The 22,049-nt window shown below is 44.4% G+C and overlaps 1 protein-coding gene across 6 annotated transcripts in view; it reads left to right on the top strand.

Annotated features, from left to right (window-relative positions):
• Positions 1-22,049, top strand: part of BBX (BBX high mobility group box domain containing) — a 201,832-nt gene that overhangs the window by 32,940 nt on the left and 146,843 nt on the right. For 2 of the 6 annotated variants that reach the window (XM_060234551.1, XM_060234550.1), the window contains exon 3: positions 20,858-20,909. The exons of the other annotated variants lie outside the window; for them this stretch is intronic. In XM_060234551.1, the coding sequence (XP_060090534.1) occupies positions 20,907-20,909 (3 nt within the window). In that variant the 5' untranslated portion in view covers positions 20,858-20,906. The remainder of the gene's footprint in view (positions 1-20,857; positions 20,910-22,049) is intronic. 6 annotated transcript variants of the gene reach the window in all.

Genomic DNA, 22,049 nt, shown 5'->3' with positions numbered 1-22,049 from the left:
TCACACTGTTGACTCATGTTCAGCATATGATCCACTAACACCCCTAGATCCTTTTCACACATACTACTGCTAAGTCTTTACCATCCTGTAACTATGCATGGGATTTTTCCTACCGAATTGCAGAACTTTACATTTATCCCTGTTAAAATTCATTTTATTGGTCTTAGTCCAGTTTTCCAGCCTGTCAAGGTCATCCTGTATCCTGTTTCTGACTTTTACTGTGTTTGCAACCCCTTCCAATTTAGTGTCATCCAATTTAGTTAATAAGCATTCCCTCTACATTTAAATCATTGATAAAGATGTTGAACAAAACAAGTCTCAGGACAGATCCTTGTGGCACTGCACTTCACTCCTCTCCAAGAGGATGAGGAACCATTCACAAGCACTCTTTGGGTGCGATCTGTCAACCAGTTATAGATCCACCTAATGGTAACAAGATCCAAACCACATTTTACCAACTTGTCAACAAGGATAGTATGTGGAACCTTATCAAAAGCCTTACTGAAATCAAGATAAATGACGTCTACAGCATTCCCCTGATCCAGCAAGGTAGTCACTTTCTCAAAAAAAGAGATCAGGTTAGTTTGACATGACTTGTTCTTGAGAAACTCATGCTGGCTCTTAGTAATCACATCCATTCTTTCTAAATGTTCCAGGACCGACTGTTTGATGATTTGTTCTAAAACTTTTCCAGGTATAGATGTCAAGCTGACAGGTCAGTAGTTACCCGGATCCTCTTTTTTCCCCTTCTTGAAGATAGGGACAACATTCGCCCGCCTCCAATCTTCCGGCACCTCTCCTGTTCTCCAAGAATTCTCAAAAATAATAGCCAGAGGCTCAGAAATTATATCTGCAAGCTCTTTTAGAACCCTTGGATACAGTTCATCTGGCCCTGAGGACTTAGTATTTAAAGAAATTTAAGTGTTTATGTACTACCTCTATGCTGATCCTAGGTTGGAACTTCATACCCTCTTTATATGTTCGGTTTTTGCCATGTTGAGCACCGTTTCCCTCAGAAGAAAAGACTGAGGAAGAGTAGGAATTGAGCACTTCCAGCCTCTCTTCATTACCCGTTACAATTTCACTTTCCTGCCCTCGCAATGGGCTTACCATGTCTTTGCTTGTTTTCTTACTCTGAACATAAGAAAAGAACCCTTTTTTGTTGTTTTTAGCATTTTGGCCAGCCTAAGCTCATACTGAGCTTTAGCTTTTCTAGTTTTTTTCTCTACAAGCACTGGTGATCTTCTTCTTATCTCAGGGAATTGAAAATTTACATAATAAGACATATTTCCATCTCCTCTCAATGTGAATATTCTAGACCAGGGGTCCTCAACCTATGGCCCGCGGGCCAGATGCGGCCCGCTGAGGACGTCTATGCGGCCCGCCGGGTTATGGCAAAATCAGACCGGAAGTGACGTTCGACCTAAACTTGCGTTAGCAACGCACACTTCCGGCACTGGGCTGAGGCAGCGGAGACAGAGTGTGAGGTGATACCGAGGTGAGGTGAGTTCCCAGGGCAGGGTGTGTGGTGTGGGGAAGGGAGAGAGATGCAGAAGACGGAGAACTGACGGCCCGCGGCCTTGTACAGTAACGGCAGTCCGGCCCTCCAACAGTCTGAGGGACAGTGAACTGGCCCCCTATTTAAAAAGGTTGAGGACCCCTGTTCTAGACATTTAAAAATAAAAAATTTCTTTACAGCATTTTCTGTCAGGATATCTCTTTCAGTCAGATAAGTTGAGTATTGGATAACATAAATCTAAAAATTTCTGATGTTGATTGCTAGTATAATCCCCTTCATGCTTAGCTGTTATTTTATATATTATGAAATATATTGTTGATACCCCAAATCCCTATTTGGTAGATGCTCTGATGTCCAATGTGATGCTAACACTAGTCAAGCAATGGTGATCAGTAAAGAAATTATTTCTTTCTTTTCCTTTGGAAACTCAGTGGTACTTCAGTGGTACTTTCACTTGAGTAATCTTTTCAATTTCCTTTATCATAGTTCAGTATGCTTGGATCTTTGGACATGTCCACCGGTTATGAAAAAATGTGGCTTTTTGACTACATTTCTTATGACACCAGGGGTTGTATAAAGTACCTTTATGAAAATATTTTGTAGGGGGTATATACCATCTTGTTAAGATTTTCACTGTTTGATATCTAATCATGATTATCCTTGAAGATAATGAAGGGGATTTCCAAATTGACTTCCAATCAAGGGTTAAATTTAAATTGTGATCTATATTCCATTGTTCTTGGTAGTGTTCTATTTTTTTTTTATTTCTTAGTTATTAACATTTTATATATGGCTGAAATCAGTCCTGTAAAGGTCTGATTTTCCTCTATCTTTTTTATCAATTTTTCAAAATGTGTAAGAGGTCGTTCGTTGATTTTCCTAAATTCGGGTGAAGAAGAAGAAGAAGATATTGGATTTATATCCCGCCCTCCACTCCGAAGAGTCTCAGAGCGTCTCACAATCTCCTTTACCTTCCTCCCCCACAACAGACACCCTGTGAGGTGGTTGGGGCTGGAGAGGGCTCTCACAGCAGCTGCCCTTTCAAGGACAACCTCTGCGAGAGCTACGGCTAACCCAAGGCCATTCCAGCAGGTGCAAGTGGAGGAGTGTGGAATCAAACCCAGTTCTCCCAGATAAGAGTCCGCACACTTAACCACTACACCAAACTGGCTCACCAAACTGGGTGAGTTGAGCAAACGTTGCAGTTGGAAATAATTATGCCACTGAATTTTGGTTCCTATATCCTGATCTAATTTGGCTTTTTCCTTTATTTTGTTTTTATCCAAAAGATGGTTTAGAGCTGTTATTTCTGCAGCATTTCATGAATTAAAACCTTTAGAGTTTCTGCCTTGCTCAAACCAAAGGTCTTCTAGCATCACAGCAGAACTTGAGACAACATCTTTCTCTCCCCCTGGGGGGAAAAACTGTTTTGGAAGGTGGACTCTATGGCATTATATTCAGCTGAGGCCTCTCCCCTCCTCAAACTCTGGCTTCCTTAGACTCTATCACCATATCTCCAGGAATTTCCCAACTTGGAACTGTCAACCCTAGTCCGGACTGGCCCCAATGTGTCCTCCCTCAAAGGCCAAAATAGGCCTAGAAAGGGCCTCCCACCCTACCTTTTACTGACAGAACCAAGCTTGGAATACTGTGGTTGCCTAGCAACAGCCACTGAGGGAAAATGGAAGACCTGGCAGGACAGGCCAATAGGATGTGAAGGCAGCTTCCCCAGTGGCCCAATCTTCTTCTGTCCTGGGGCTGGAGGGTGGGGGTCTCTCCATGGAAGAGAACTGAAAACAAATCAGCCAGTATCATAATTAAAAAAGGGTAAAGGTAGTCCCCTGTGCAAGCACCAGTCGTTTCCGACTCTGGGGTGATGTCGCATCATGATGTTTTCGCAGCAGACTTTTTACGGGGTGGTTTGCCATTGCCTTCCTCAGTCATCTACACTTTCCCCCTAGCAAGCTGGGTACTCATTTTACCGGCCTTGGAAGGATGGAAGGCTGAGTCAGCCTGGAGCCGGCTACCTGAACCCAGCTTCCACTGGGATCGAACTCAGGTTGTGAGCAGAGAGTTTGACTGCAGTACTACAGCTTTACCACTCTGCCCCTGTATAAATCGATGGTGCGGCCTCATTTGGAATACTGTGTACAATTCTGGTCACCGCACCTCAAAAAAAGATATTATAGCGTTGGTAAAAAGGGCAGAAAAGGGCAACCAGAATGATTAAAAAGTTGGAACACTTTCCCTATGAGGAAAGGTTAAAACGCTTGGGGCTGTTTAGCTTGGAGAAACATCGATTGTGAGGTGACATAATAGAGGTTTACAAGATCATGAATGGGATAGAGAAAGTAGAGAAGGAAGTACTTTTCTCCCTTTCTCACAATATGGGAACTTGTGGACATTCAATAAAATTGCTGAGCAGTCGGGTTAGAACTGATAAAAGGAAGTATTTCTTCACCCAAAGGGTGATTAACACATGGAATTCACTGCCACAGGAGGTGGTGGCAGCTACAAGCATAGACAGCTTCAAGGGGGAATTGGATAAGAATATGAAGCAGAGATCCAGCAATGGCTATTAGCCACAGCTTATCATTGGGAACTCTCTGGGGCAGTGATGCTCTGTATTCTTGGTGCTTGGGGGGCACAGTGGGAGGTCTTCTAGTGTCCTGGCACTACTGGTGGACTTCCTGATGGCACTCGGGGGTTTTGGCTACTGTGTGACACAGAGTGTTGGACTGGATGGGCCATTGGCCTGATGCAACATGACTTCTCTTATGTTCTTATGAGACTGAGCGACACATGGCTCAGCCAAAGGAAGGGTAGGTGAGTCATTGCCAAGATGGCTTACCTTTTACAGGATGTTCCTTTTTAAGTGTTTAACAGGTTATACTGAAGGGTATCATAGATTTTACTGAAGACATTTGAAATTAAGGTTGATAGTTAAAGGGAACACATTCAGTAATACTTTTCTTATCAAAGATTTCAGGTTTTCACGGCTGGTAACTGGTGCATCAATGCACAGCAGCCAAGAAGGTCTGAGCGCCTGCTCTGGCTGCAATGCCACTGAGGATGTTCTCCGCAGCTGAGAACGAAACGTCTGGAAGGAAAACTTTCTCCAGTAGAACACGGCACTTGATCCCAAAAGATTCTACAAACCCTAATACTTTTCTTAGTTTCTGTAAAATAACTTATCTGGACCCAAACCTCAAAATTTTTTTGATGGGGATGGGCACAAACTGAATGGGCTGGTTTGTGAAACCTTGGTTCATACCACATTGTCCTCACAAGCCCCACGAACCTCCCAGGTGGGTTTGTGTGGTTCATGTCAAAAGACATGCTGGCATTGGTTGTGGGGCTTGGAGAAGGCATTTAAAGAGACTATGGTCTTTTAAAATGCCTTCTCCAAGTGGTGCAACTTGCAAAAATTATTTAAAGAAATTGTGCTGCCACAGGGATGTGACTCAGTGACTGAACTGGGAAAGTATTTAAATGTCTTCTCGGTTCACTTATGATTTGTGCTTCCATGGCAGGATTCCCCTGCTTCCAAGTGAGGGGAGTGAAAGGGATTGGTGAAATGGCTTGCAAAAGCCATAAAGAGAATGTTCCACCAAAGCCATTAGCATTTCAGCAAGCCATTAGCATTTCAGCAATCCCTCTCACTCCAAGTGTGTGTGGGGGAGATTAAAGGGATCACTGAAATTGCTTGCAAAAGCCCTTTAAAGGGAACTTTCCTTTTAAATGGCTTTTTTACAGGTGCCATGTGGAAGTGGAGTGCAAGTGGCAAATTCACCCAGAAGTGAACATTCCCTTTAAATTGCTTTTGGAAGATCTTTGTCCCCCTTCCATTCTGCTTGTCCTGGAGAGTTGCCTCCAGCAGAAAGAAGGGAGGGAGGATCCACAGACTTCACAAACTCAAACTGATTCATGAAGCAGGAGAGGTTCATTGTGGTTTGTGGGACCTCACAAACTGGGATGAACCTCCATTTTCGCCGTTCATGCCCAGCCTTTGTTGTGTCTATAACCCATCCATCAGATTTTGTTCTGTTATTAAAATCAATTCTCACTGATTCATCCAAAATTTAGTTGCTCCATTAATCTTAATAACAGAAGATGATGATACTGGATTTATACCCTGCCCTATACTCTGAATCTCAGAGTCTCAGAGCAGTTTACAATCTCCTTTACTCCCCCCCCCCCACTACAGACACCCTGTGAGGTAGGTGAGGCTGAGAGCTCTCCCAAAAACTGCCCTTTCAAGACATCTCTGCGATAGCTATGGCTGACCCAAGGCAATCCCAGCAGCTGCAAGTGGAGGAGTGAGGAATCAGACTCTGTTCTCCCAGATAAGATTTCATGCACTTAACCACTACACTAAACACCCAATCCTAAGCATGTTTACTCAAAAGTAACTTTCAGTGCCTTTAGTGAGACTTCCAAGTTAGACTGTTAGTAACTACAGCCTTAAGCTAAATTGTGGAGTGGGCGTAGGGTGATTTCATGCAGTTTTTTGTTTGTAGCTGATAATGGGAATAATATTTATGACCATATGTAATTTTAATCTTCTGGTCCATCTTTATTGCTTGAAATAATGGCATAGCTCAAGGAAAGGATCTCAGACGCTACAAGAATGTATTCAAAGTCATGTTATCTAGTGTTTAGAATTACGTGTTCTCACATGAGTGTGCGAAATTGTTGTCAGGTGTTTATGGTAGTACCTCTGGGAAATGGGGAAGTGGCCATTTCACTTATATACTATTTCCCCAGATCTTACATATGTATTGGTGTGAATAATGCTTGCTTTGTGGGAAGAGTGATTTTGATTAAGGGGAATAGCATGGGGACAAAGGGTTAACCCTGGCCTTGACAAATGTTCTGTGGTATTAGGAGCCAGCCCAAGTTTTCTGTAGTATTAGCAGCCAAACTCATTTTTTACTTTAATGACAATATTTTTTCAGTATTGCTACCACAAAACCTATATAAGCAGATCACAATTTCTTGTAATTTTATTCAAGCTATAATGTGACAAACATGTTGTAATATATAAAATATAACTGTAACCTTGACGATCATCATAAAAAAGATTGCATAGTAAGAATAATTGCTGGAAATATTTGGTGCCACAATTTAAGTTAGTTTAATTTATTTCTATTTGTATCCCACCCTCCCTGCGAACAGGCTCAGGGTGGCTAACAGCATTTTAACATCATAAAATACAATAATCTATTATAAAACAATATTAGTATAAAACATTAAGCAGTTATTAAAACCATAATATATAAAATTATCTTCTATGGTGCTATGTCCGCTGATATCTATTGTATAAGATAAATAGATAAATGGATGGGGTCCCATAGTTCTTCATGGTTTCTCGTAGTTTCCAGATATGCTGATGGCCTAGGTCAATGTCTCACAAATGCGCAATGATAGTAATATAAATATACCTGGCTTCTAGGTGTCATGGTGACCTGGCACCTGGGATTTTTCAAGTGCAAAGTTATGTTCTTCTGAGTCATTATTTTGATTTTAAAAAATTAAAAAACCCCTTAGCTGTTTTAAAGCAACAATGAAAATGCTAAGACATTTGATCATGGAGGATTTACTTTGGTCATGAATCTAACAAGATAGTCTCTAACAAAAGCTGTTCTGTCTAATTAGCTTGTCGTAATAGAAAATAGAGTAATACTTTCTCACTTAAAATATATTTTGACATGAAATGCCTTCAGAGCATAAATAAAATGTTCTGGTTGGCTGCTGTTGTTTTCCTTTGGTTCGTTTAGTCTGCTGAAATACATTTAAGGAAAATTATGAGCTTAATCCTTACTTATGCAAGTGCCTAATGAGTAAATTGTCAGAGAGGGTGACATGAGTGGTTTATCCAGACTGATATCCTGTCTGGAACAGCAGCAGGTATGAAATACTTCAAAGAAAGCAATCATAGCAATTAGGAAATGACTCACGATATGTTGTTCACATTAAGCTTCTAGCAACCAGAAATTTGGGGATACCTTCAGAATGACTAGAGTCCTTGTCAAGTATGACTGCTAGCTGTCCATGTGTTCCAGGAATTTGTCTAATTCCTATTGGATTTCAGCTGTGCTCTTAATCATGACACTATCCAAAAGCAATGAAGAAGAAAAGTTGGTTTTATACCCTGCTCTTCACTACCTGAAGGAGTCGGAGTGGCTTACAATCGTCTTTCCTTCCTCTCCCCACAACAGACACTCTATGAGGTAGGTGGGGCTGAGAGAACTTCTGCTGACCCAAGGTCACCCATCTGACTTCAGATGGAGGAATGCAGATTGGAGAATCAAACCTGGTTCTCCAGATTAGAGTCTGTCGCTCTTAACCACTACACCACACTGGCTCTCATAGCAACTATTTCACATATATAGGAAGGTATCTAACACTGGGTGGTTACAACAGTGGCTGTTACAACAGAGCCGGCTGAAATTGAATCCAGCTAAGACGGCGGTCCTGTATCTGAGTGGGGTGGAGATGGGCCTCGAGCTCCCAGCTTTGGACGGTGCCACATTGGTGCCAGCCCAATAGGTGAAGAGCTTAGGAGTGACCTTGGATGCCTCCCTTTCCATGGAGGCCCAAATCACGATGGTTGCCAGGTCTGCCTTTTGTCAGAACTCTTGGATGTATGCCATCCGGACCTGGTGACTTATTAGTTTTGTATTTGTCTATCAGTTGTAGGACCTCCTCTCTTGTCACCTCAATCTGACTCAAGTCTTTCAACACCTTCCAAAATTAGTGGTTCTGGAGCGGGCAAACTATTCTTGTCTTCCACAGTGAAGACGGAGGCAAAAAATGCATTCAGCTTCTCAGCTTTTTCCCTATCCTCCTTCAGTAATTCTTTTACCCCTTGGTCATCCAAGGGTCCCACTGCCTCTCTGGCTGGTTTCCTGCTTCTAATATATTTGAAGAAATTTTTATTGTTGGTCTTTATGTTTTTTGCAATATGCTCCTCATAGTCCCTTTTTGCCTGCCTGATCACAGTCTTGCATTTGATTTGCCACAGCCTGTGTTCCCTTTTATTAATCTCACTTGGACTAGCTTTCCACCGCTTAAAGGAGTCCTTCTTACCTTTTACAGCTTCCATTACTTTGTTTGTTAACCATGCAGGCCTTTTCTTATACCTGTTTGTGCCTTTCCTAACTTGTGGTATATATTTTATCTGAGCTTCTAGGATTGTAGTTTTAAATAGCCCCCAAGCTTCCCCAAGGTTTTTGACTGTATTTATCTTTCCTTTCAGTTTCCTCTTCACATGCCTCCTCATCTCAGAGAATTTACCCCTTTTAAAGCTAAACGTGGTTGTGCTGGTCTTTTGGGGCAGCTCCCTATTTATACAAATGGTGAAATCAATAACGTTATTTATTTATTTAGTGGACTTATATCCTGCCCTTCTCACCGAAGTGTCTCAGGGCAGCTCACAGCATAATAATTCATACAATTCGATTTAAAACATTTACAAATACAATTACAATACAATTACAATTGTTATAGTCACTGCTCCCAAGTGGTGTGATCACTTTTACATCTCTCACCAAGTCTTGGTCATTACTTAGGACCAAATCCAGGATTGTCCCACCCCTAGTAGGTTCTGTGACCATCTACTCCATAGCACAGTCATTGAGAGCATCTAGAAACTCAATCTCTTTCTCTCGACCTGAACACATATTGACCCAATCAATCTGAGGGTAGTTAAAATCACCTATTACAACACAGTTTTTACGTTTAGTTGCTATATTTAATCCTTCCATCATATTATAATCGTCCTCATATTATAATCGTCCTTTGATTTAGTGGGTGATAACAAACTCCCATAGTTAAATTTCCTTTTGGGCCCTCTATTTCAACCCAAAGCATTTCTAGAAGGGAATCTAATTCTTTGACCTCAGTCTTACTGGACTGTATACCCTCTCTGACATACAGAGCCACCCCACTTCCAACCCTTCCCTCCCTATCCTTCCGATATAACTTATATCCAGGAAATATATATATTTTATCTGATATATATGTTTTATCTATTTCATGACCATTGATGAACCAGCTATGTTTTGGGCTATTAACAAAAACTACAATTTTTGTTTTACTGTAATTAATTTTTAGTTCTTCTGTCTCTCACTCACTAGTTGGCCGGAAAATCACTGTTCTGTTGTACGCAGATGACATGGCAATTATGCAATTATGTCATTCACCCGGGTAGGGCTTAGAAGGATGTTAGTTAGGCTGGCTGATTACTGTGACAGAGAAGAACTGAAAATTAATTACAGTAAAACAAAAAATTGTAGTTTTTGGTAATAATAGCCCAAAACACACTTTCTAACTGGATTTTGCCAGTTCACTCAGTAAAATCTACCAGAAGTTCAAATGTTACAGGAAGTTATCTAATGCATCCCACAGAATAACAGTTTATTATATGATAGGAGTAAGGCCCATTGTGAAGAAAAATACTGACTCAAACACTGGATATAAGATAGTACTGAAAGTTATTACAACCTATTCAACCCAAAGATATGCATATGCAGTCCTGTGTCCATGTTCCAAAATTTACATCAGAAGCACAATATGTGTGATCAAAACATGTGTGTTGGCACACAAATCAAGCATTAGGAATGATGTGCCTGAGGCTCCTTTTGTGGAGCATTTTCGAACTTTTCAGAATGACCTCAACTCTTTGAGATTTTTTGTGATTTCTAAATTTAACCCTAGACCATATAATAAATATGATGTTTCAAAATAGTTATTGCAGCAGGCAATGCAATGGATATTTAGACTTAAAACTTTAATGCCAGTGGGACTAAACATTGATTGGGGGACCTAACGTGCTTTTTGTTAATGCATATTTGTTTTGGACTAAATATTAAGTGTATAATTGATTTGGGCTGGTTTGCATGGAGGAAGTAAACTGTGTGTGTACCTTTAAGGAACAATGTTAAGTACTTGCACCTGCATTCTATTATAACTGGAACTCTATTGTTGGGTTGCTTTGCAAGACTTTTTTGGAATTGTCACTTGGATGTGCATCCAAGCAGTGATGCCATGCCCTGTAGGAGTGGTTGAAAGGTTTGGTTTTATATAGGATGCAATTGTCTTGATGTAATTTTAGGTGAGATGTTTACTTCCTTTGTACTAGTTCTGGCATTGTTCTTTTTTATACAGCTGGATAAAGCAAAAGTGAAACGAATTAAAAGTACTGCCTCATTTTAAAGACTACTAAGACTACCAAGCTGTCTACAAGATTATGGAATACTACACACTTTGAAGTTTTAATGATATTTTGAATTTGGGAACTGGGTATCAGAAAATTGGACATTAATTTGGGACTTCAATTGTTTACACCAAGGTCCTTTTATGTTGTTCCATTTTGTAAGGGTATGTTTATGAGTCTATATTTTGATGAGGGTGTGATACTATATTTGATATATTTGTAAGACTTCAGTGATATTGATTTATTTGTTTGAGGCTGGTTTTCATGGAGACCTTTGGTCTATCTCTAGTCACTCACTTGGAGATTTGCAACAGTGGTCCTGCAGGAGGAAATGGCATACCTGTCTGAGATCCCATCCCTCTTCAAACGCCACCCTCTCCAGACCCCATCCCTTAAATCTCCAGGATTTTCCCAACCTGGTGTTGGCAACCCTATCTCCTTCCCTTTGTCTGCCCCTCTGAGTTCAACTTTCCATCACCTTCCCCTCCCTGCAGCCTCTACATAGGAAAATCACAGTATTTTTCCACAGTGTGGAGGAGGAACCGAAGCAGCTTATCATTCTCCTCTCCGCCCTGTGATCTGAACAACTACCCTGTGAGGTAGGTTAGGCTGGAAGTGTGTGACTGGTTCAAAATCACCCAGTCAGCTTCCACAGCAAGAACCTGGGTCTGGCAGACCCTTCTCTGAAGCCCTAACTACTGTGCTGTCCTCAAACTCCACCACAGAATCTCCAGGGATTTCCCACCAACCTGGAAAGGTATCACTAAAGGCCTCTGGGTGAGTACCACCCCACCCTTGCTGTCTTCCCACTCATCCAAGTGAAGGCATTCACTCTCCCTCCCCCACCTCAAGGGAGCTGATCTCTGCCATCTGGATTCCACACAACAGATCTCTCTCTCCATTCTGGACAAAATAACTGATCTGGAGGGTTGACTGTATGTCATTGCATTATATTCTCCTGAGGCCTCTACCTTTCTTGATAAAAGCATTTGGGGTTGCCTAGCAACAGCTTCTGGCTAGCACTCCCCAGGGGACAACCATGGGTTCTAAGGAAACACTCTTAGAAGGGCCTGGCCTCCCTGGCTATTTCTGTGGCCCTTGGAGGCTGTGGGTGGTGGAAGGCCTTTCATGAGGCTGTCGTAGCTCTGCAGCACCTTCTGAGGCCAGTTGACAGAGAGGACACAGAGAAGAGTTGGAGATGTGGCTGTCTCTGAGGTAAGACTGCTTATGGCAGGGTGTTCAACATTCCTGGGGCTGAAGTAGGTGGGAGCAGAAGGTCAGCCAATGAGAGGCCAGAGACTGTGACTGACATGTGATGGGCCAATGGTGTGTTCCCACAGTAACTGCCAGAACTAAGGTTGGCTATGTTTTACTGACAGAATCAGCTTAGCTGGCTAGCAACAGCCACTCGGGTGCAAGAGAGGAGCAGCTTAACCAATGGCACACAAGTACTCTTGATTGATAGTTTGACGGGCCAACGGTTGATACCCCACTGAGCCTCAACCAATCAGGATAGTTAGATTTGCCACCACGACAGGAGATTTATTACTAAAAGATATAAATTCTTTTTGTGCATATTGGTCTTTCTGGATTGAGCCAAAGATATTCTAGTAACATCAGTTGCATAATAAGTTACATATATAATTAACAACAAATAATTAACATCCAGCAACCAGTTCTGTAGAACAGGGGTGGCCAATGGTAACTCTCCAGATGTTTTTTTGCCTACAACTCCTATCAGCCCCAGCCATTGGCCATGCTGGCTGGGGCTGATGGGAGTTGTAGGCAAAAAACATCTGGAGAGCTACCATTGGCCACCCCTTCTGTAGAATATTACATGAGCATTTTCTCTTTGAAATAAACATGGGCACTCCCCCCCTCTTTTATATGGCATGTTGGATGAACTTGGGCCAGTAACTTGAGTCCTCCCAACCTACTGGTAGGGTTGTCAGCTCTAGGTTGGAAATACCTGGAGATTTTGTAACCCCCCTCCCACTTTTAAAAATGGTTTTGATGCATGATAAAACAGGAATCTAGTGGTACATGTACATATTTATACAGTTACAATATCCTACAAGATGTATCCATATGGGAAATTTTTTTTCTTGATATTGTATGTGAAGGGACTAAGACATAAAAAATAAAGAACAATTCTGAGCAACCAGTGATTCATAACATAACTTACTATATGATATTTTCAAGGTAAAATGAATTTAATAGTGTAATCATAAAAGATAAATGTTTCTTCAGGTGTGAGAAGCCTCAGATGAAATTATCTGAAGGAGAAATTATCTGATTTGTTTAAAGTGAGGCCAGGTCTAATAAATATACTTAGTAATTCTGGTCTCTATTTTATATTTATTTCCACAAAAATTAGGTGGACAGGTTGTTTAGAAGATACTTGTATCATGATGGAAACAAAAATATAAATCGTGGCATACTTAGAAAGGTCCTGAATGGTAATTCGTCTATACTTTGAGATTTTGGCCCTTCCTCCAAGATAGTAAAGCTAATAATAATATTATAATCTGAAAATGACTGGAGAGAAAAAAAGGAGATGCATCCTTCTAATGAAAGGACAATGTTAATTTATTCATTGTATTTCACAGAACTGGTTATTTTTCTTAGTTTACTTAATTTTGTGAAAAGGAGAGAGAAAATGTCTTCACTTAACCTTCTTAGCAGCTTTTTTCCTTTTATTTGTAATTTAAAATTCACTGTAAAATTCAGTGTAACTTTAAAACCAAATTTAGGGTGGCCAGACCGTCCCGGTCTCCCGGGACATTCCCGGATCTGGCCACCCAATCCCGGATCCCGGGCTCCCTATACCGGAACCATTAAAGGTCCCGGTTTAGGCAGCCCAGGAGCCGGTGGGCCGCGGGCGCGGGCGGGGAAGGCGGGGAGTGAGGGAGGGAGCGTCCCTGCGCCTGCGCAGGGCCCCTGCGCACGCGCAGGGACGCTCCCTCCCTCACTCCCCGCCTTCCCCGCCCGCGCGCGGGGCCGGCAGCGGTGGGGGAGGCCTCTCCGCGGCCTCCGCTGGTCGCTGGGGGCCTTCCAGAGTGTCTGGAAGGCCCCCAGCGACCAGCGGAGGCCGCGGGGAGGCCGCGGAGCACCCGGCGCTGGTCCGGGAAGGCCTTCCAGAGCCTCTGGAAGGCCTTCCCGGACCAGCGCCGGCCAGCGAAGGCCTCCCCGCGGCCTCCGCTGGTCGCTGGGGGCCTTCCAGAGTGTCTGGAAGGCCCCCAGCGACCAGCGGAGGCCGCGGGGAGGCCGCGGAGCACCCGGCGCTGGTCCGGGAAGGCCTTCCAGAGCCTCTGGAAGGCCTTCCCGGACCAGCGCCGGCCAGCGAAGGCCTCCCCGCGGCCTCCGCTGGTCGCTGGGGGCCTTCCAGAGTGTCTGGAAGGCCCCCAGCGACCAGCGGAGGCCGCGGAGCACCCGGCGCTGGTCCGGGAAGGCCTTCCAGAGCCTCTGGAAGGCCTTCCCGGGCCAGCGCCGGCCAGCGAAGGCCTCCCCGCGGCCTCCGCTGGTCGCTGGGGGCCTTCCAGAGTGTCTGGAAGGCCCCCAGCGACCAGCGGAGGCCGCGGGGAGGCCGCGGAGCACCCGGCGCTGGTCCGGGAAGGCCTTCCAGAGCCTCTGGAAGGCCTTCCCGGGCCAGCGCCGGCCAGCGAAGGCCTCCCCGCGGCCTCCGCTGGTCGCTGGGGGCCTTCCAGAGTGTCTGGAAGGCCCCCAGCGACCAGCGGAGGCCGCGGGGAGGCCGCGGAGCACCCGGCGCTGGTCCGGGAAGGCCTTCCAGAGCCTCTGGAAGGCCTTCCCGGGCCAGCGCCGGCCAGCGAAGGCCTCCCCGCGGCCTCCGCTGGTCGCTGGGGGCCTTCCAGAGTGTCTGGAAGGCCCCCAGCGACCAGCGGAGGCCGCGGGGAGGCCGCGGAGCACCCGGCGCTGGTCCGGGAAGGCCTTCCAGAGCCTCTGGAAGGCCTTCCCGGACCAGCGCCGGCCAGCGAAGGCCTCCCCGCGGCCTCCGCTGGTCGCTGGGGGCCTTCCAGAGTGTCTGGAAGGCCCCCAGCGACCAGCGGAGGCCGCGGGGAGGCCGCGGAGCACCCGGCGCTGGTCCGGGAAGGCCTTCCAGAGCCTCTGGAAGGCCTTCCCGGGCCAGCGCCGGCCAAGGAAGGCCTCTCCGACGCCTCCCTGGCCTCGCCGCCGCCCCCGCCGCTGGACTCGCCGCCGCCGCTGGACTCGCCGCCGCCGCCCGACCCGCCGCCGCCGCCCGACTCGCCGCCGACCGCCACCGCAGGTAAGGGGGCCGAAAGCGGGGGGGGCGGCCTTCCTTTCTTCCCTCCCTCTTCCCTTCTTTCCTTTCTTCCTCCCTTCCTTCCCTCCCTTCCTTCCCTCCCTCCCTTCCCTTCCTTCCTTCCCTCCCTCCCTCCTCCCTTCCTTCCTTTCTTTCTTCCTTCCCTCCCTCCCTTCCTTCCTTCCTTCCTTCCTTCCTTCCTTCCTTCCTTCCTTCCTTCCTTCCTTCCTTCCTTCCTTCCTTCCTCCCTTCCCTTCCCTTCCCTTCCCTCCTCCCTTCCCTCCTCCCTTCCCTTCCCTTCCCTCCTCCCTTCCCTCCTCCCTTCCTTCCCTCCCTCCTCCCCTCCCTCCTCCCTCCCTCCCTTCCTTTCTTTCTTCCTTCCCTCCCTTCCCTTCCTTCCTTCCTTCCTTCCTTCCTTCCTTCCTTCCTTCCTTCCTTCCTTCCTTCCTTCCTTCCTTCCTTCCTTCCTTCCTTCCTTCCTTCCTTCCTCCCTTCCTCCCTTCCCTTCCCTTCCCTTCCCTTCCCTTCCCTTCCCTTCCCTTCCCTTCCCTTCCCTTCCCTCCTCCCTTCCCTCCTCCCTTCCTTCCCTCCTTATGTTCTTATGTGGCGCAGAGTGTTGGACTGGAGGGGCCACTGGCCTGATGCAACAGGGCTTCTCTTATGTGACACAGAGTGTTGGACTGGATGGGCCACTGGCCTGATCCAACAGGGCTTCTGTTATGTTCTTATGTGACGCAGAGTGTTGGACTGGATGGGCCACTGGCCTGATCCAACAGGGCTTCTGTTATGTTCTTATGTGACGCAGAGTGTTGGACTGGATGGGCCACTGGCCTGATCCAACAGGGCTTCTCTTATGTTCTTATGTGACGCAGAGTGTTGGACTGGATGGGCCACTGGCCTGATCCAACAGGGCTTCTCTTATGTTCTTATGTGACGCAGAGTGTTGGACTGGATGGGCCACTGGCCTGATCCAACAGGGCTTCTCTTATGTTCTTATGTGACGCAGAGTGTTGGACTGGATGGGCCACTGGCCTGATCCAACAGGGCTTCTGTTATGTTCTTATGTGACAATACTGACTTTGGTGGACCCAAGCACTGATTCAGTGTAAGGGAGCTTTGTGTTTGTGACTGGAGTGGACAATACTGACTTTGGTGGACCCAAGCACTGATTCAGTGTAAGGGAGCTTTGTGTTTGTGTCTTCTGGTGCAATTTTGTTCTCAGATCCTGTATTTACTTCATCAGTATATGGGATAAGGCACTTTCTCAACTGTGCTGCATAATGCAGCCTATTTATTTTGTCCTGTTGGCTCTGTTGGCTCTATCTGCGCCACCTTCATCACTTTCGGGGTGTGGATCCCCCAGTGGGGTGGGCTCCCGACTCCCTCTGCCGGCTGTTTCTGATAGCCCTGCGCCCCCTCTTTCATTTGATATGTGTCCCGTGCGGGTGCCACCCTCCTGCCGGGAGATGCCGCAAAATGAGCCCCCTTGAGGCTTATGGCGGCAGGGCTCGGGGGAAGCAAGCTAGACTGCTGTTCTTTTGAGGGGTTATAGAGTGTTTCGAGCCCCTCCCTGTGGCATCGGTCCCATCGTTGTGGGACCCAGGGGGCCGGCGCAGCGGCCCGCTGAAGCAGCCTGTCAGTCACTTCCGCATCTCGACCTGTGTTATTAGTGACAGGCTGCTTCGGCAGGCTGCTGCGCCGGCCCCCTGGGTCCCACGACGATGGGACCAATGCCACAGGGAGGGGCTCGAAACACTCTATAACCCCTCAAAAGAACAGCAGTCTAGCTTGCTTCCCCCGAGCCCTGCCGCCATAAGCCTCAAGGGGGCTCATTTTGCGGCATCTCCCGGCAGGAGGGTGGCACCCGCACGGGACACATATCAAATGAAAGAGGGGGCGCAGGGCTATCAGAAACAGCCGGCGGAGGGAGTCGGGAGCCCACCCCACTGGGGGATCCACACCCCGAAAGTGATGAAGGTGGCGCAGATAGAGCCAACAGAGCCAACAGGACAAAATAAATAGGCTGCATTATGCAGCACAGTTGAGAAAGTGCCTTATCCCATATACTGATGAAGTATATACAGGATTTGAGAACAAAATTGTTTCCGGCGGTGATATTTGGGGGATTTTTGGGGACGTCACAGGAAGTGCTGTGAAGTCACTTCCTGTTTCCGGCAGTGGCATTTGGGGGAAATGATGCCATTTGGGGGAAATGATGTCACAGGAAGTGATGTCACTTCCTGCTTCCGGCAGGTGGCGCGGGGGAAATGATGTCACAGGAAGTGATGTCACTTCCCGTTTCCGGCAGGTGGCGCGGGGGAAATGATGTCACAGGAAGTGATGTCACTTCCTGTTTCCGGCGGTGGTATGCCGTCGCCGGAAGTGACGTCGCCGGAAGTGACGTCACTTCCTGTTTCCGGCGGCGCGCGCGCGGAGCGCGCGCGCACTCCTGCCTTCCCCCCCCCAAGGTGTCCCTGGCTGGCCTTCAGACATTATGGCCACCCTAACCAAATTGCTAAGAGGATACTTTTATTTTATTTTTTTTGGAAGTATGCATACAATATAGAACTTCTTGGTAAATTATGTTTTACAGCAGCCATGTGACTGCACATCTGAAGGTCGGCTTCTGGGCTGAAATTAAAGGTTCAAGGATATTGTGTCAGGATGGGTAATTTTATATGTTTGACTATAAGTAAATTTTGAGATGTTCTGGTTCTGGAAGATATTCTAAAACATGTCTATGAGTGCTGCAGATACAGAAAAGCAGACTTTACAATTGTAGAATTTTGTCTACCATGACATTTGGGTCCTCTCCCATTTAACTACAGTATTCCAACTGCTCTTTTTTGCCCAGTCTCTGTACCTTTTGTTATTTTCTTTGTACTGTTTGTGACTCCAGTATCTGCTTGAAAATTCCAAGCAGAGTAAATTACTGAATGTCAATGTATTTAATTGTTTTAACATACACTGTGGTGAGCATCATATCTGAGCTGTCTTGGTGTCTGCAAATCCTATCCTCATCAATATGGAATTCCATTGAGCGCACTCTGCATTTTGTTTATTCCTGTAGACTGGAAGAGCAAGCTTCTTCCTTTTCAGTACATAGGTTGACTTCCTTCTTGAGGAATGCCTACACTAGCTACATTTTAGAAAAACATCTACTGTTGCTTCATTAATTTCTACGTTCTGTTTGCCCATAAGTATGCTAAATATTTGAAAAGTGGGTGGAACTTTGCCAAATGCAAACCTACTTTCCTCTGTCTTATTTTTGTTCCATACTTTAAAATACTACTTCCCTCTTCTTATTCAAGTCCGGTTTACCTTTTATGTGGCATTTTAAGCAATGTTGTCAATTAAGGCTATTTCTACATGGCGATTTTTCCCTGGGTGGCACACAGCATGTCTTTTCTTTATTTGGAAGTTTCCACAGAATGCCATGCTCTTTCCAAGCTCAGCTTGTGGAATTCCTGGGCCTTTCCCTTTTAAGCCAGAGCAACGAAAAACCTTCTTTGCTCTGATTTACCAGTGTGCCAGCTGCAGGCAGAGCCTTAGTGTGAAAGTTCTGCCTGCAGCCAATTCGGAGGAAAACAGAGCTTAGTGCCACCTTCAAAATGGCAATGCTGAACCCTGGCATGCCCTTCCCTTCCAACCCTTTTAACAGGGTTTTTTAAAAATCTGGTTCATATGTAAGCCGCAGCTCAGTTTTTGGTGGCAGGGGAGTTGCCAGACTGTAGGGAAAGGCCTGGGCTAGATTGTTATCAGATCAGCACTTCTGAATTAACATGGTCAACAGGAAGGGGTGAGGGGTGCTGCCAGCAGTGAGCCCTGTGGGAGTAGATCATGTAAATGTCTCAGTAGTAGTCACTGTTGCTTGCACTGTGGGGACAACTTTCCCCATGCCTGTGTGAAAATAGCCAGAACTGGACAAGTATTCAGAATTCTGCTATGATTCAGAACAGGAAACACTGCTTTTATCTTTAAATAACTGTTATTTACAAAATAATACATTTCAGTTAAATATTTTTGAAACAATGCTTTAAGTGTAAAAAGTTGAAACTTTAGATGGCTGTTTTTGACAGTCTCTCTTTTGTAATAGCCTTACATTTTCCCTCTTAAAAACACTTGCAATGTAAGCCTTGTGAAATTTCTGTTAGCTGGTAAATGCACATTGCATTGGATCCTAAGGTGCTTCTGCAAACAGGAGGAGAAATCAATATTTTTGCAAATTTCTAGTTTGAGCTGTAGTTCCTTTATATGTGTTGGATATCACCCAGAGCCCAGTTTAGGCCAGGATGGGGCGATTCAGTAAATTGAATAAATAATAATAATAATAATAATAGCAATCCCTGCTGTTTCTTAAATTCTCATGAATGGAGCCTCACTCAGCATTTTTGGATCAAACCCTATGGCCTTTTCACTTGACCAGTGCAAATGTATTGTTGGATTCATACTGTTCAGTTTTGTGAAGACTTATGGCCTGAAAATAATTTAAAATGATGTTATGAAAGTTGTGGATTATCCAAATGAATAAAAATGTTCACATGATGCAGTTAGGATTTATCAATATGCTAAATGATTAATCATCTTTGTCTTTCTACAAGATGCTTTTGCATCCACATCTAGTAGATAGTGCTGTTATTTGGTTTCACATATTTTTAGGAGTGGATCCAAAGCATTGCCGGCAAACTGAGGCTAGTAAAGAGAGATTTTATTAAATGTCTACTCATATTGATAGTATCAACCTACACTGTACTTATTAGATGCCTCTTCACAACAAATACAGTAAATAAATATATATTTATGTGTGTGTGTGTGTGTATATATATATATATATATATATATATATATATATATTTCAACAGCACTTGATGAAGAAGACTTTTATAGTTTTGGATTCCATCAGTATGCCATATCATATTCTAGCTATAAATAGTGCATTTTATGTTAAATCATTAATATAAGTTTAGGTTTGATGGCAAAGTAGTTACATATTTCAGTTTTTCCCCTTTTTTGTTTTGGGGTTGGGGCATGGAGGGACTTCATAATTTTAGGGCTGAAGGGACTCTCAAGTACAGTGTGATAGGCAAAGTGAGGCTTTGTAATACTGTTCTTCTCCAGTGGCACCTTTAAGACTAACAAAGTTTATTCTGGGTATAAGCTTCTTCACGCACACAAAATCTTATACTCAGAATTAAACTTTGTTGGTCTTAAAGGTGCCACTGGACTTAAACTTTTATCAGTTGTTTCAGACCAACATGGCTAGACCTGAATCAGTCTTCTTTTCCAGCAATGAAAGTACTTTTACGTCTGTGTAACTGCCATTTTGCTGAAAGAGTGATACCTTCGGATCCAGCCTTTACAATATCAGTTATATTGTATGGAGTGATTACATTGCTGCATAAACAAAAATTTTCATTCATTTTTTCGGTGTAATAATGTTTGCTTTAAGTACCTTAAAATGAATGATATTCTTTGATTTTTACTGTGGCCTTAATTTGAAAAAATATTTTTTACACTTTATTAAATATTATTTATTACCGTTACAAATAACAATTACTATTATCCTGTGAATTTCCAAATATATATTCCTAATATTTTAGCAAATGTAAATGCAGTCCAATCCTACAGATGTATACTTAGGAACAAGTCCTACTCTTTTCACATGGGCCTGTTCTCAAGTAAGAGTACATGGGATGTAGCAATAAGCTGCATTTAGAAATAAATGTAAAATATATTTTAAATCAGTAGTATATTAGAAATTGTTATTTAAAAAAAATGGATTTCCATGGAAGAAAGACAGATATTTGACTTTTAAATATATTTTTGTAAATTTTAGGAGGCGAAATTAAGGATGGGTAGACAGGCTCTGCGAATCTGATGAGGTGATGGTAAGTGATAAAGGACTGTATGTCAGTGAGGAACTCATTATATCTAATACTCAGTTTTGTAAGAAGTGTGAAAAACCCTTTTATACTTACTAACATGCCTGAGTTTCTGCCTTTGCATTTCCTTTCCTTCCCCTCATGCTTTTTGCTTTCCCTTCATCCCTGTCTCAACCCCACAGCTGCCAATTTATTTTCTGTCACCTTCTCCATTTCACTGTTCATGAAAAGTAGCAGATTAGCATCCCCAAGAGAAGTCAGCCCTGTTAAAATTCGGAGTCAACCAGTTTTCATCGTCCCACTTTTGTTTTCAATAAGGAAGGAGTTTAGTATCTTCTATAAATATTTTGGGGGAAATCTCTGGCCAGTTTTTCCAGACTCTTACCCATTTCCTACCCACTTAATTTGTTCTTGACTTTAAGGTACAGAGTAATAATTTTTCATGATGAATATTCTGTAGGTGCTACCCTGAAAACAGTCAAGATCAGCAACTGCCCATACATTTGCTTTCTCTGTTATGGTCCCAACCTTGTGGAATGGCCTGCCTGAGGAAAGCAGGAAGGCTCCCACATTCTGTAACAGAATAATATAGCAGAACCATATGGGGAAATCAACTGTGGATTACACCATTTATAAGTTTGTAAAACATATTAGTTTGCTGCATGTTACCTTTTGTAGTGCCATTTTTCTTCATTATATCCACACTGTATCATGCCTGATATTTATTGATTTGTTTTGTATCTCATAAGAGAAGCCATGTTGGATCAGGCAAATGTCTCATCCAATCCAACACTCTGTGTCACACAGTTGCCAAAAAAACCAGGTGCCATCAAGAGGTCCATAAGTGCCTAACAAACTTGAACCCTTCCTTTCTACACCATTGTCTCATCCACGCATTGAGACTCCTATTTTGTGCCTGTCTCTCTGGCTCTGCATGTGGAACAGGTAACACTTCTGAGAAGGCTACCTTGGAGATCCTGGCCTTGAGTCTCCTGCCTAGCAGCAATTTTTCCTCCAGGACCTCACAACTGCATTTCCCCACATCTTTGGTGCTGACATGTACCACTACCACTGGCTCCTCCCCAGCACTGTATATCAGCCTTTCTACAACATGCATAATGTCTGCTACCTTCGCACCATGCAGGC

Source organism: Heteronotia binoei, chromosome 3 (assembly GCF_032191835.1).
Source record: "Heteronotia binoei isolate CCM8104 ecotype False Entrance Well chromosome 3, APGP_CSIRO_Hbin_v1, whole genome shotgun sequence".
In the NCBI taxonomy this organism is placed as follows: domain Eukaryota; kingdom Metazoa; phylum Chordata; class Lepidosauria; order Squamata; family Gekkonidae; genus Heteronotia; species Heteronotia binoei.
This window is presented reverse-complemented; position numbering and strand designations above follow the sequence as displayed.